A 14,964-nucleotide genomic window follows, 5' to 3' on the forward strand; every position below is an offset into this window, starting at 1 on the left:
CACATACACACTGCAGTGGGTCTCCTCTCCTTACGGGTGAGTCAGGGCCTGCATAGAAGGCTGAAACCCCAGGGCTGAGAGCCCTCCAGGTGTCGGCTGAGGCTGAGGTTCTCTGCTCTTCCCTTGCCTACAGGCCATTCTGGAAACCCCAGATAGGCAGCTGACTCTAAACGAGATCTATAACTGGTTCACCAGGATGTTCGCCTATTTCCGAAGGAATACTGCCACCTGGAAGGTGAGGCCTGCCCTCCATCCCCCCACCGAGACCGAGGCTGCCGTCCCACAGTTTGTCCCCTCAACAGTTCTGCAGAAATAGCCCACCAGGGCCACCACCCTCCTCCCCCCCCCACACACACTCTTAGCAGGAGGTGCAGAGTGTTCATAACTACCCCTTTGTGAATCAGGGACTGGCCATATTGTCCAGGCTGGTCTTAAAACCCTGGGTTCAAATGATCACCCTGCCCCCACCTCCCTGAGTGCCAGGGTTACAAGTGTGCATCACCACACCCCGTTAGGCAGTGCTGGGCACAGAACCCAGTCCTGTGTGTGCTAAGGGTGCACAGGGACTTCCTTTTTATGACCTTGGCCAGCCTTGTGTTGTCTCTTTAATGGGAAGAAATTAATTCTCTCTTCTGTGGCACTTCTAAGGTACAGACAGGGCCTCAGAGGGTGAATTCCTGGTAGCAGGTCCTGGGGTAAATCCATAGGCACTTCATGGGTCTAGATTATATAACTAAAGGCTCATAGGAAGTCCAGGAAGAGGTCGCAGGTGTAGGCCCAGAAACATGGGTGGACTGCGGCCCATGGACCATTCCTAGGGACACAAATGGGCACTCACACGCCAGCCCGCTAACCTGTGTAGCAGGGAGATCATTGTCTCTATCCAATTAGTCATTTATCACTTTCAGTCCTAAGCATTTTCCTAGGAGACCGGAGGGATGCAAGACCCTAGGAAAATGGGACAGAGGTGTGGGCTGGGGCACTCAACCACTCTGTAGTCGAGATAGGGTGTGCGTGCGCACACTTTGTGTGTCTTGCACTATGCAGCAAGGTGGGAAGGTGATCTCTAAGTTGAGGAGGAGGAGGAGGAGGAGGAGGAGGAGGAGGAGGAGGAGGAGGAGGAGGAGGAGGAGGAGGAGGAGGAGGGAGTATTGGCCCCTTCAGGAGGTCTAGACACAGGAGGGGGCGTCTCTATCACAGAACTCTAATTGTATCCCTGGCTCTCGGGTCCCCCTGCTGGCCAGTGGAAAAACTGCAGCAAAACAGACCCGCCTTCCTTCTCAGTTCTCACAAACACGTGTAACCGAGGCCCTGGGGCCGGGCACTGCCAAGCACTAGGTGCGGTCTGCGGTTGCCCAGCCTTTTCTACCTTGGTACGTACAAAGGGCTATTAGAAGGACCCACCACATCATCTTCCCTTTCCTGTGCCAAGCTCTCAAAGCTTAGAGAGACTATGTGGCTGGGACAGCTGTTCTGATTGGCCGTGAGTGATGTCACTTCCTGGCAACCACAGTCCTCCTATCTTTTTGAGCCAACATCAAGTTCTGGGGCCACCTGGTCCCGCCTCCAACCTCCAGGCCAGGTCGGAAGGCAGGCTTTACAAATAATACAGTCACACCACATTAAATCTGAAGTTTAGTTCGTGTAGGGCCTGGTTTCTGTGTGGAAGCAGGTTCAGGTGGCTGTCCTGGTTTCTCAGTGGCCGTGTTAAAACAACTCATCTGGTCACTTGGTCTCTGTTTCATCCCCCACACACTGGTCCAGATGCACAATGTGTCTATGTTGCTGCTTGCCTCGCCCAGGGGCCCACACTGACACATCCGGTCAGACTATCTTGGCTTGAGATCTGCGTTGTCCCTGAGAGTTCTCAGCCAGCCAACTCCATTCATGGCATTGATGGTTCCTTCCCTCTGACTCTGTTCCATCTATTTTGCACATCCTCCGGGTCATCTTCCTCTACTTTATTCCGGTTTCTTAGTCCCCTTCTGGCCTCCATCCATAAGGTGATGCTGTCTACTTTAGACCCAGGGCACCCAGGCTTGGGAACGGGTGTGGGCCAGGCCAGCTGCCATTTCTTGGGGACAGAGCTACCATCTGCCGTGCTGATGGTCCTCACCAGCCCTCCCATGGCCATCCCCTCCTAGGGCCTGTGTTGTGGGCCCATCCTTTTGTTTACGCAGCCTCCGCCAGACCCCTTAAATTGCCGTTAATGTTTCAGCGTAACGAATTAGTCTCTCATCACGAATCAGGCTTCGAAACGAGGGAAAAAAGCCCCGGCGAGGCCACCCTCGGAAATTGGGGTCATTCTCATTTGCAAAGCGGAGGATCGGAGCCCCGTAATGCGGGCAAATTTATTCCGAGGCAGGAGCCCCGGCGTGATTAGGCCCTTTGTAATTATCGCTCCGTGAGATTCCACTCCAGCCGCCCGCCTCCCTCGTGGATTAGCAAGCGAGTCGGAAAAATACACAGGATTTAATTAGAGGCAAATTAAAATTGGTAATGAAATCGGGCCAGTTGCAAGAGGCAAGAGTTGGATGGGAGAGAGGGAGAGAGGATCTCCAGGGGCGCCCACTGCCCGCCCTGCCCGCTTTCTTCCCCGTTTAGAAATGTAAAGAGGAGACAGGGATGGGGCGAATGGAGGAGGCTGATGGGGACAGGTAATGGGGACAGGGCCGGGGCTGGCGGTGAGAGACAGAAAAACAGAGCAGAGAATTACGGCGGTGGGACCAAGGGACCTGGGGACAGGAGATGGGTAGATCGGGGCCCTCACTCAGGCTTCCAGAGGGAATTAGGCCCAGCAACCCCCACCCATGTGTCCTACCAACCAGGTGACCTCGATTTCCGAAGTCCTCTTGCCAGGAGGAGGTGGTGGTAACAAGGTGACTTATCCTCTCTGTCTTCTTGTCTCACAGCTGTGCATTTAGGCTGTCCTTTCAAGTTAGCCATGCATCTCCACGTGTGTGTATGTATTGGCCTCCACTGTATGCCTGTGTTCCCAGGAAGCTGTCTGTTTAGAGCCACGGCTCAAAGCCTCGGGCTCCATAGAGGTTCCGTAAAGGTAGCAAGAAGCACAGGGTGGTTGTGGAAGTTATTTACAAGCCCAGAGTTCCTTGTGTGCCTGAGGTACAGTGTCCCAACTTCTCTAAGTCACCAGGGTCCATGTTCAGTCTTACAATCAGAAGCCAGGGGGCTGGAGAGGTGGCTCAGCAGTTAAGAGCACTGGCTGCTCTTCCAAAGGACCTGGGTTCAATTCCCAGCACCCACATGGCAAGTCACAACTGTCTATAACTCCTGTTCCAGGGGATCCAACACGCTCACACAGATATACACACAGACAAAACACCAATGCACATTAAAAAAAAAATCCTCCTTTAAAAAATCAGAAATCAGGAGTGACTGCTGTCAGCGTGAGGACGGGGAAAGGAGCATTTCATTTCATGGGCTGCAGCGTTTTCTTTTCTTTCTTTTGAAACAGGGCCTCTTTATGTAGTCCTAGCTGGCCTGGAACTCCCTCTGTAGACCAGGCTGGCCTCTGCCTCCCACTTTAAGGAATAAAGGCCTGTGCCACCACACCCTATCCAAGATAACATTTTCTAAGACAGGCAAGAGTGGGGAGGGGCTCCCGGCAGCAGGGCCAGTGAAAGCCTTCCCTCTGCCCGTCTGGGCTGCGTGGGAGGTTGTTGCTCCCTGGGACATGAGATGTGGGACCCTGGGAGGATGCTCTGCCTGTTCACCGGGACGGCGGTGAACCTCATTTACTGTATCCCCAGAATGCCGTGCGCCACAACCTCAGCCTGCATAAATGCTTCGTCCGCGTGGAGAACGTCAAGGGGGCTGTGTGGACCGTGGATGAGCGGGAATATCAGAAACGGAGGCCACCAAAGATGACGGGGTACGTGGGCCCCAGCTGGGCGAGCTGTGCCCGAGCGTGGCCTGAACCAGGCCAGCCCCTGCTTCTCAAAGACACCTGGGCTCCAAACGCCACCCTGAAAGGCGAATGTGGGTGTCGAGGGTGGAGGAGACCGGTGCTTGGCAGGCTGCATGGACACGTGACAGACAGTCCGGAGATGGCATTGATGCCTTCTGTTCTCACTTCTGACTAAGAGGAGGAGTCAAGGGGGGCAGGGTAGCAGAGAGGTGACTCGCACGGGAGTCATGGCCAGAGCTGGGGTGTGGGCGGAGGTGAGAACTGCCACCCACACCCCTCCCAGTCGTAGGAGGGGAACCCTGGGCCCACCTCTGTTTCACAGAGGAAAAGTTGAGAGGACAAGGGGCCGGCAGGAAGCCACTCAGCAGGTTGGTGGCAGAGCTGGGTCCAGGGCCAGGTATCACATCAGGTTTGTGTGTGATGTTTCACCACACAGTAGGTCAGAACCTTCCCTTCTCACACCAGCGCCTACTCTCTTGTACACACGCCAGAGGCTCCTGCTCAGGGGAGGCCTGCAATAGGCTTAGATGCTTTTTTTTTTTTTTTTTTTAAGATTTATTTATTTATTATGTGTTTTGAGTGCTGTGTCTGCATGTATCCCTGCAGGCCAGAAGAGGGCGCCAGATCTCATTACAGATGGTTGTGAGCCACCATGTGGTTGCTGGGAATTGAACTTGGGACCTGGAAGAGCAGCCAGTGCTCTTAACCTCTTAAGCTCTCCATCCCCGGGCTAAGATACCTTTAGTACCTTGTGGGAGCCTGTTCTGGGGTTCCTCGTGGCTTTACCCAGCAGGTCCGAATAGAGGATGATCAGGACCACGGGCCTGAGTGCAGGTGTCTGAGATGGCCTGCACTTGGCTGTGCTGGGGGAGGAGGTCTTTTGCTCCACCCCTTGGTGTCTCTATAAAAACCCTGGACCAGAGACAGTCCGGGCCCGTTGGAATAGGTTCCAGGCCCTCTCGAGGCTATCCTTTATTTTCTATCTGTTTATCTCCACAAGATTCTCCACTATAAATCCTTCTATCTAATATTTCCTGCTGCTCGCACTCAAGAAAACTCTGGGAAGCTGTGGGGGTGGTGGGTAAACGCCCCACAGTACCTGATGTTTCTTCTGCCCAAGCATAGCCTTGCTGTGCAGGGGCAGGGCAGCAGGTGCAGGGCACGACTGGGAAATGCCCTACTATGTGTCTACATGCTGCCTCCGCCCTTGGTAATGTCATCTCATTCCCAGCCTGGGCCCTGGTGCCCCTCTGCTTCTCCCTGCGGTGTGAGTTCTGAGAGGTTCTGTGGGAGGCGGACAGCCCCGGTCTCGGCTTCCCCAGAGCCTGTGGCTTCTGGAGCAGAAGGGCCCCTCTTGGGGCATGGTGCTCCTGGGAGCAGGTGTGAGCACATGGCTCGTCTCTCCTAAGTTCGAGAGTTCCAGAAAGTGGAGTTCATGTACAAGGAATGATATAAGTTGTAGATCAGGCTTTGTTCTCCAAACATTAGCAAATAGGCATGGTGGTACAGTGCTCTGTTCCCAGAGCTTAGGAGGTAGAAGCTGGAGGATCAGGAGTTTAAGGCCAGCCTCAGCTACAGGCACTTCAGCACCCAGCCTGGGCTATAAGAGACCCTGTTTCTTTTTCTTTTGTTTTCGTTTGTTTTTTAGACAGGGTTTTTCTGTTTATTCCTGACTTTCCTGGAATTCACTGTGTAGACCAGGTGGCCTGAAACTCTGTAGACCAGAGGCCTGTCTGCCTCTGCCTCATGAGTGCTTAGGATTAAAGGCATGCCCTTCGGCTAAGACCCTGGAGAGGGTGAGAGAGACGGAGACAGAGAGAGAGGAGAATGATGAGAGAGAGAAACTGCGGGCCACACCCTGTGAAAGGGGGATTCTGGGAGTACTGCTCCTGCTTTCTAAGGCTGGCAGCCCGCGCCCCCTGAAGGGCTGTGTGCGTTAAGAACAGAGCAGAGAAAACAGAGAGGACCCATCTGTAGCCTCCCCTATAGCAATGGGAGAGCGAAGTGCATCTCTTCATTCTGGCTGAGAATCGGGACGGTCATGTGTCCACCGGTGAGCTGAGGTCATCTTCTCTTCCCTAGGAGCCCCACTCTGGTGAAGAACATGATCTCTGGCCTCAGTTATGGGGCACTTAACGCCAGCTACCAGGTGACTGCGCCCACCTGCTCCCCTCTGCCCTGCCTTGGCTTTGCCTACACTTCTCCCCCAGTGGGTGAGGGTGGGTAGGAAGGGGGGTGAAGAGCACTCCCCGTTCTTGGCCTCAGCTGTCTGCCGCTCAACCCTACTCCAACTCTGTGCCAGTGCGCGCCTCTGATCTCAAGCCTGCGTTTGGAAAGCGTGGGCACGACGCATGCAGACTGGGGACTGGGACAGCCAATGGAGTCCCATCCCTCAGCCCATCAGACTAGGGTCCTCTGTCCCAAGGGGCGGGGCGGGAGGGGGGGCTTCCTAGGCCAGAACAGTTTTCCAGGGAAGCTGGCGGTGGGATGAGGACTTCTGGCTGGAGTGTGTTGCGGGGGGGGGGGGGGGGGGGGGGGGGGGGGGGGGGGGGGGGGGTTGGCCAGATAGATCAGTGTGCCATCCATGAGGGCTCTGACAATGGAGGAGGGTCTCCAGCCACTGAGAGCCCCACCCTGTGTGCCCCAGGCTGCCCTGGCAGAGAGCAGCTTCCCCCTACTCAGCAGTCCTGGTATGCTGAACCCTGGCTCGGCCAGCAGCCTTCTGCCCCTCGGCCAGGATGACATGGGTGCCCCTGGGGAGCCACTGCCAAGCAACGGGAGCAGCAGCCCCCCTCGCCTCTCCCCTCCTCAGTACAGGTGAGCTCACACAAGCCCCCCAGATGTGGAAGGAGGCTCATCTGTCCCGCAGCATCTCTTTGCAGTGGACAAGTGATCGCTTCCACCTTCATGACCCCCCCACGATTCTCTCTACCCCTCCCTCCCTCCCTCGCTCCCTCCCTCGCTCGCTCCCTCCCTCCCCCACCCTTCATCTTTCTATACTCATCCTTCTTCCCCATCCCCCCCGCCCCCAGTTCTGCCTCTCTCTCTTCTCTTCACACAGTGCCTGAGGGAGGTCAGACCTCAGATGATGGGATCCTGGCAGGGTCCTGGGCTTCTGGATGAATTTGTGGGAGGAAGGGGAAGCCCTGGCACCCACATGCTCACATCACCCTTTCCATCAGTCACCAGGTGCAAGTAAAAGAGGAACCCGCTGAGGCAGAGGAAGACAGGCGGCCAGGGCCTCCCCTGGGTGCCCCCAACCCCAGCACTGTGGGGCCTCCGGAAGACAGGGACCTGGAGGAAGACCTGCCAGGAGAGGACATGTCCTAAGGGCTGGGTGGGCAGGCAGGGCAGGCCAAGACCCTGCCGCCCAGTCCGGGCCCCAGCCCACCCTCCCCACTCTACAGCCCCCTCCAACCTCAAGGCACTTCGGGGACTCAGACGGGGGAGACCTGGGCCAGCAGCTCCCCAAGCCACCTGACTGACAGACGCCTGGGGGCAGGCACACCCCTGCCCCCTGAGAGGACACAGAACCCTTGGCCCGGGACCCATAGAGGACATGGAGGGCCCAGACCCTCTCAGACCCTCCCCTGTATCCCGACCACCACCAGCAGCAGGGCCCTCCCCCCACCCCCCAGCGCTCCCCTCCAGGGCCCCTTAGCGCAGGGGAGACCCGCAGGCGGGGCTGAGCCGCCCTCACACCCCTGACCTTCATCTCCTGCCCTGGCTGTGGCAGAGGTTTCTGGCCAGAGGACCCTTCCTGGTTCGTCCTCCCTTTCCCTTTCCCAACTGTGAAGATTACAATGTTCTCCAGCCCCAGCTCCCTGCGCAATGGGGCAAGCAGACTGGGAATGCAGCTGCAGCCCAGCCCCTCAAGCTGCTGGCGTGGGGCAACTTGTGCCCTGCCCTTCCCCCTCCCTGACCTGAGACAGGACCCAGACTAAACAGGCCTCCACCTGACCCTGTTTGCTGGGTGCTCCTGCGGCACCCCAACTCGAAGCACTGAGGGACCCCTCCCCCCCCCCATGCTGGGCACCTTCAGACCTGTTTGCATAGGTGACCTGAGTATCACAGTATGGGAGAGAGCCGGGCAGGAACCATCCATCCTCAGCCCCAGCCTGCGGGCCCCCTGCACTGGGGTCCCCTCACCCCCTCAGCACCTCTTCCTGTCCCCCCAGTTAAACGGATGACCAAAGACCTTTCTTATGCCGGAAGCAAAAACCAAATCTTTTTGTTGGCTTTTTCCTTTGTCGCCTGCCGAGCGCCCCCCTCCCCCCACCCCCACCCCCACCCCCGCCCTGGCCCCGGGCTGGAAGCCGTCCCTCCGCTTAAGTTATTCTTTAAAACCAAAGTTTACAGTGTCTGTTGGTGGCAAGACCCTCTCCTCCCCTCCCCCCAGGGTCCAGGGGTTCTGCCCAGTCCCCCTCTGCTCTTACCCCCCCCTAAGGAGAAGGGAGAGGGCAGAATCGTGCCCCCACCCCTGGGCTGCTTTCTGGGGGCTCTTCAGACCCCTGCATAGGACCAAGTCCCCATCATGCTGGGAGTGTGGATTCTAGCAGAAGAGCTGGAAAATGTTGAGATTCCACAGACCCCCTATGGGGGACCCATAACCCAAGGCCACGGACTGGGTGTCAGGGATGCCCAGAGCACCCTGCCACGGCCCCTTCCCTGAGAAAGACTCCTTGGACATGTCCCAGGAGAACTCCGATCACCACCAACCCCTATCCCACCCCACACAAGCCGCCCTCCTTAGAGGCAAGGGGCCCCGGCCTTCCCCATGTATCCCCACCTGTGTTCCGTTTGACCAGCACAGAAATATTAAAGTCCTCTATTTACCGGGGCCTGTGTGTGTCACCAAGGCGAGGGAGGGGTGGGCCCTTGGAGCCGGAAGACTTGCCGAGGACAGGAGTGGCGGGCAAGCCGGAGCACAGGTCCTCCTGGGTCCCTCTCCCAGCTGGTGCCCTGCGTGAACCAGACTTCTCCCAGCCTCCAGTCCTGAATGCCAGGCCCTGTGGCAGGTCGGTTGCTGACAGGGCATTCTCAGCCAGGGCACCCTGCTCCATCCAGGAGAGTATTACATCTCACGACCGCGGCCTCGGCCACTGTGGCTGAGTGTGTGCTGCCCCACAAGTGATGCCCGTCTAAGCCGTCATGTCACCTGGCTGGCCACGTCAGGTGTGCGTCCTGACGACAGGGTTGGTTACTGTTGGCCCTGAGGTGCATGGGTCTTCACTGGCATAGTGCAGGTGCCACTGGGTTGGGAAAAATGGTGTGGTCCGTTCAGGGGACCCTGGGTGGGGAGGAGGAAGAGACGGACGAAGTGACTCAGCTCTTAGTCCCAAGGTGAGTTCTGTCCGTGGGTGACATCCCCTTGGAGCACTGCTCCCTGGGCCACCCACGGGCCTCGTCTGCAGGTCCTCTCCCAGCCTGGTGTCAGCTAGGGATGCCGGGGAGGCTGGTCAGCGGGGCGGGGTGGGGGAAGGCACAGAAGGGAAGCTGCGGAGCTGCAGATGCCATCACCCCAAGCCACGCTGCGTCTCAACCTCAGACTCCAAAGACGGCAGCCGTGGGACGGGTGACCTCGCCTGCCCACCCTCTTGTCTTCGTCTAACCCCGGCTCACGGCCTCTGTCCCTCACCTCGGTTCCTCTACCTAGTCCTCTGTACACTCGGCAAGAGTCTGAGGTCTCCTGTGTCTGTACACACACACACACACACACACGCACGCACGCACGCACGCACGCACGCACGCACGCACACACACACACACACACACACACACGCACGCACGCACGGCAAGAGTCTGAGGTCTCCTGTGTCTGTACACACACACACACACACACACACACACACACACACACACGCACGGCCAAGAGTCTGAGGTCTCCTGTGTCTGTACACACACACACACACACACATGCACGGCAAGAGTCTGAGGTCTCCTGTGTCTGTACACACACACACACACACACACACACACACACACACACGGCAAGAGTCTGAGATCTCCTGTGTCTGTCTACACACACACACACACACACACACACACACACACACGCACGGCAAGAGTCTGAGGTCTCCTGTGTCTGTACACACACACACACATGCACACACGCGCACACACACACACACACACACACGGCAAGAGTCTGAGGTCTCCTGTGTCTGTACACACACACACACATGCACACGCACACGCGCGCGCACACACACACACACACACACACACACACACACGGCAAGAGTCTGAGGTCTCCTGTGTCTGTCTACACACATGCACACACACACACACACACACACACACACACACACACACACGGCAAGAGTCTGAGATCTCCTGTGTCTGTACACACACACACACACACACACACCATTGAGAGAGGAAAGGCCCCATTGGAGACAGGCAGACATGGACACACATTGCTCGCCCTGACGGGCAGCCCCTCCGGTCGCCTGGCCTGCCATAGCCGGTGTGTGCTTACTCTGGATAACACCATCTGCAGTCAAACCTGAGGAGACCTTTCCCCTCTCCCGGCCTCAAGGCCCCAGGAGAATCCAGGGGTGTTGGCTGACAAGCACCCAAGTCCCTCACCTCACCTACCCCTGCAAAAGCAGGCTGTTCTGAGAGCTCTTCCCAGTGGTGGCCTGCTTACTCCAGACCCTAAGGGGACAAGATGGCATCTTCTCTACCCCCGCTTTATACTCCCAGCAGTCTAACCTCAGTTTCTCCTGCTTCAGCTGGAATCCAGGTGGTTTTTTGGTTTGTGTTCCCATTCTCCCGTAGACTGGTGGCACATGTTTATCAGTGTGTCCAGAAGTAAGCTCGAGGTCGACCTCGGTGCTGATGAAGACTACCCTGCACTATACATAGCAAGTTTCTAGGACCACTGAGCTTAGAAACTCACTTTACCCTCTTTGCGTTTGAGTCGGGATTTTCCTATATAGCCCTGGCTGTCCTGGAACTTAGTGTAGAAGCCAGGCCGGACTCCCCAGTGCTAAGATTACATTGTGTACCACTGTGTCCAACACGGTAGTCTTAATGCCAGTACTTTGCCTTGTCTCTCAGTCACTTTTCCATCAGGAAGTCCTCCATGCTGTCTAGCTTTTCTCCTTTTTTTGTTTTTGTTTTTGTTTTGTTTGTTTGTTTTTGTTTTTTTTTTGTTTTTGTTTTTTTTTGAGACAGAGTTTCTTTGTGTAGCTTTTGGAGCCTGGCCTGGAGCTCGCTCTGTAGACCAGGCTGGCCTCGAACTCACAGAGATCCGCCTGGCTCTGCCTCCCGAGTGCTGGGATTAAAGGCATCTGCCACTGCCCGGCCTCCCCTCACCCCCCGTGAGTCCCTGGTTATGTTATCTACTTTGGTTACTACTAAGGTTATTTTATGTGTATGGATATCTTGCCTGCATGTTTGTTCATTGTATCATGTAAGTGCCTGGTACCTGCGGAAGCTAGAAAAGGACATCACCCCAGGAAACGGAGTCCGAGACGGTTATGGGCCCCCATGTGAGTGCTGGGAACCCAGCTCCAGCCCTCTGTAGAGCAGTCAGGGCAGCTACCTGACCGTTTCCCCAGCCCACGGTCGTCCCCCGCATTGACTGGGTGTTGGCTGCGGCCGGCAGCTCGTCCTGATCTAGCGTTCCTGCCCTTGTGGAGAAACTTCAGACCCCGACTCGGGGAGGTCTTGTTGCGCACCCAAGGCCGTCAGAACCCGACTCAGGGAGGTCTTGTTGCGCACCCGAGGCCGTCCGTGTTGCCGCTACCAGAACCCGCCACCCTGTCCCAGGGCCTGTTGCCTGCGGCCGGCAGAGGGCGCTTCAGACAAAGCGACCCGCCAAGGGGACGCTGCCTGCAGCAGGAGCGCTTACCCCTTGCCTAACCCGGAGCCAAAGAGTTCCTTTGGCTGTTTGTTGGGGCTTTCCAGAATCTTCCAACGTGTGGCTTATGAAACAGGAAATCGGAAGGAAGGAAGAATGTGGGGACCCAAAGTCAGAGGCCTCCACGGCCGCTCACTCACCCAAAGGAAGGATGAATTCCAACAGTTATCCGCACTAACATTTAGCCTGGTGTGGTGACCTATGCCTGTATCCCAGCAGGTGAGAGGTAAGAGGACCAGGAGGCCAAGGTCATTCTAGTTCATACAGCCCTAGGTCAGCCTGGCCTACATGAAACCCTGTCTCAAAAATAACCCCACCCCCCAAAAACCCTACCATTTAATGAGATTTACTGTGTCCTCCGAGAAGCTCGGTTTCATTCCCCACAACTCTAGGTTAGGTACTGTATCCTAATTTCACAGACGGGGAAACAGAGGCATGGTCTAATTAGCTAGCAGGTGGTTCAAAAGACACAGTGGCTCATGCCTGTAATCTCAGCATTCAGGAGGCTGAGTGGGAAGACCGACATTGAGTTCGAGGCTAGCCTGGGCTACATACAGAATGTGAGGAGGAGGTAGGGGCCAAATTTGTCCCCTGGGGAAGGAAGGAGAGATACTTAGTGCCTATTGCTTCTCTGGAGATACTTAGCAGAGAAGCACATAGCCTCAGGGGTGAGGTACCCAGCCTCAGGGGTGAGGTACCCAGCCTCAGGGGTGAGGTACCCAGCCTCAGGGTGAGGTAGGTACCCAGCCTCAGGGTGAGGTAGGTACCCAGCCTCGGGGTGAGGTACCCAGCTTCAGGGTGAGGTAGCCAGCCTCAGAGTGAGGTACCCAGCCTCAGGGTGAGGTACCCAGCCTCAGGGTGTGACTTGCACAGTGGCTTTTTGGGCGCCCAGCTGATGTTCTTCTCCAGGCTGAATGAGGTAAAGCCGGGTTTGCAGCAGAGCAAGGCCGAACCGCCCTGAGGAAATAATCACACAGGCCCTTCTGCAGCACCTCGGGCCAGGAGACAAAGAAAGCCTTGTCTGGAGTGGGAGTCGGCAGCTCTGCTTGTGCGTGCACACCCGTCATTGATTGGTTTACACCCAGGGGCCCTTCCACAGGTTGCAGAGCAGTCCCACCACAGGGCCTGGTCCCCTGCCCTGGCCTCAGGATCAAAAGTTTAGGGAAACAGGGCTGGCGAGATGGCTCAGGGGGTAAGGCTGCCGAGCCTGACGACCTGAGTTCGATCCCCAGAGCCCACACGGTGGAAGAGAGAACTGACTCGTCTCTGCTCTCACACCCGAGTCCACCTCCCCCACGTAAAATAAATAAATGATGTGAAAAACAAAAGTTTAGAAAGACAGCCTGCCCCTGTGCCTGCCTGCTCTGAAAGGTCCGTTATCCCAGCAGAGGGTATCCCAGCAGGCACGGTGCTGCTGGCCACCCCCAGGTAGCCGAGCCAACTGGCAGGGCCCAGGTGGGATGGGGGTGTCTGCCCACCAGGGTCCCCCTCCCCCCCGGGGGCCTGGACTGGCCCCAAATTAGACCAGGCCACTGCCTGCTCTGGGGAGGGGGGTGGGCAGGACACTCACAGGGGCATCTGTCAGGATGGAGTTGCTTCTATGGCCCAGAAACAGATGGAGATAGGCAAAGTCCATGCCCTTCAGGGCAACAAGCTGGGTCGTGCTTAAGTGTTGGTTCACAAGAGGGGGCACAGGTGTGTTACAGTGTAGTGTGCAGAAAAGAGAAGGACTAAGCGAGGTCCCTGCAGCAGGACCAATGTAAGAGAAATAATGAAAAACTAAAAGCGTGTCGAGGAGCGGGGAGACACGGAACGCTCACCTTTACAGCATGTTTGAAAACATCCATGGCCATGTTCTATCAGGTATATACAGGCAGCAGAGATTTAAGGAATGTATAGGAGCGACAAGAACTCAGGGCCTGGCTGTCTTCCGGGAGAAGGTGATGGATGTAAGCAGGAAGGCCCTCCATGGGTTTCTAGTAGGCTGCTAATGTCAAGTTTGAGCTGGGCAGAGAGAGCAAGAGTCGTCCTGTCACCCTACCTGGAATGTTTCATTTTAGAGCAAAAGGAGACTGAAGCAAGAGGCTAGAAAGTTGCAGGCCAGCTTGGGCATGTCTCAACATGCATGACCCTTTCTGAAACCATAAACAAGAATAAGAAAAGAGGCCAGGCAGTGGTGGCACACACCTTTAATCCCAGCACTCAGGAGGCAGAGGCAGGCGGATCTCTGAGTTCGAGGCCAGCCTGGTCTACAGAGTGAGTTCCAGGACAGCCAGGGCTACACAGAGAAACCCTGTAGGGGGCGGGGGTGGAGAAGAGCTGGGGTCAGTAGGAGAAGTTCCTTAGTTGGACCTGAGTTCAATTGCTGGCACCCACATGGTGGAAAGGGAGAACAGACTCCTGAAAGTTGTCCTCTGACCTCCATGCATGCCACAGCACGCGTGTGTGTGTGTGTGTGTGTGTGTGTGTGTGTGCGCGTGCGCATACACACACGCACGCAGGCATGCACGCATACACACACACACACACACACACGCACACACACACACACACACACGCACGCACGCAGGCACACATGCACACACACGCACGCACACACGCATGCATGCACACACACAGGAGAGAGAGATTGATAGATTGATTGATAGATAAGTAAACATGAGAAAATTTAAAAAGAAAAAGGAGCTGAGCTGGACTGGTAAAGGCAGCACGCACCTGTAATCTTATATCTTAGGGGCGAAAACAGGAGAATCCAGGGGTTTAAGGCCAACCTTGGCTATATAGCAAATCTGAGGCCAGCCTGGACTACATGAAATCCTGTCTCAAAAAGGAGAGGAGGGAGGGGCAAGGAGAGCAGCCAGACATGGAGGTGTACACCTGTAACTAACCACTGCGGAGGCTGAGGGACTGGAAGACATCTTGGGCTACCTGTGGACACCGTACCTCAGAAAGAGCCAGCAAGAAGGTCAGCAATGAAAGGCACTGGCTGCCAAGATCCGAGACCCCCAGGACCCACAGGGTCAAAAGAGACCATGCCCCAGGCTGTTCTGTGACCTCTACATGCACACAGTGGCATGCACTCTCCCTCCAAATAAACAAATAATGGAAGGTTTCACCCCAGCCTGGGAAGTAGCTCCGTGGCTGGGCTAAAGCCTTACACATTCTA

At 56.3% G+C, this 14,964-nt stretch overlaps 1 protein-coding gene across 2 annotated transcripts in view; it reads left to right on the plus strand.

The window, feature by feature from the left end:
- The window catches only part of Foxp4 (forkhead box P4), a 54,072-nt gene extending 45,304 nt beyond the window's left edge, over positions 1-8,768 (plus strand). For both annotated transcript variants that reach the window (XM_042265637.2, XM_042265638.2), the window contains exons 13-17: positions 134-235; positions 3,771-3,892; positions 6,011-6,077; positions 6,576-6,745; positions 7,111-8,768. In XM_042265637.2, coding sequence (XP_042121571.2) covers positions 134-235; positions 3,771-3,892; positions 6,011-6,077; positions 6,576-6,745; positions 7,111-7,258 — 609 coding nt within the window. In that variant the 3' untranslated portion in view covers positions 7,259-8,768. The remainder of the gene's footprint in view (positions 1-133; positions 236-3,770; positions 3,893-6,010; positions 6,078-6,575; positions 6,746-7,110) is intronic.
- Positions 8,769-14,964: the final 6,196 nt, after the last annotated feature.

This window comes from Peromyscus maniculatus, chromosome 21, assembly GCF_049852395.1.
Source record: "Peromyscus maniculatus bairdii isolate BWxNUB_F1_BW_parent chromosome 21, HU_Pman_BW_mat_3.1, whole genome shotgun sequence".
NCBI classification, from domain to species: domain Eukaryota; kingdom Metazoa; phylum Chordata; class Mammalia; order Rodentia; family Cricetidae; genus Peromyscus; species Peromyscus maniculatus.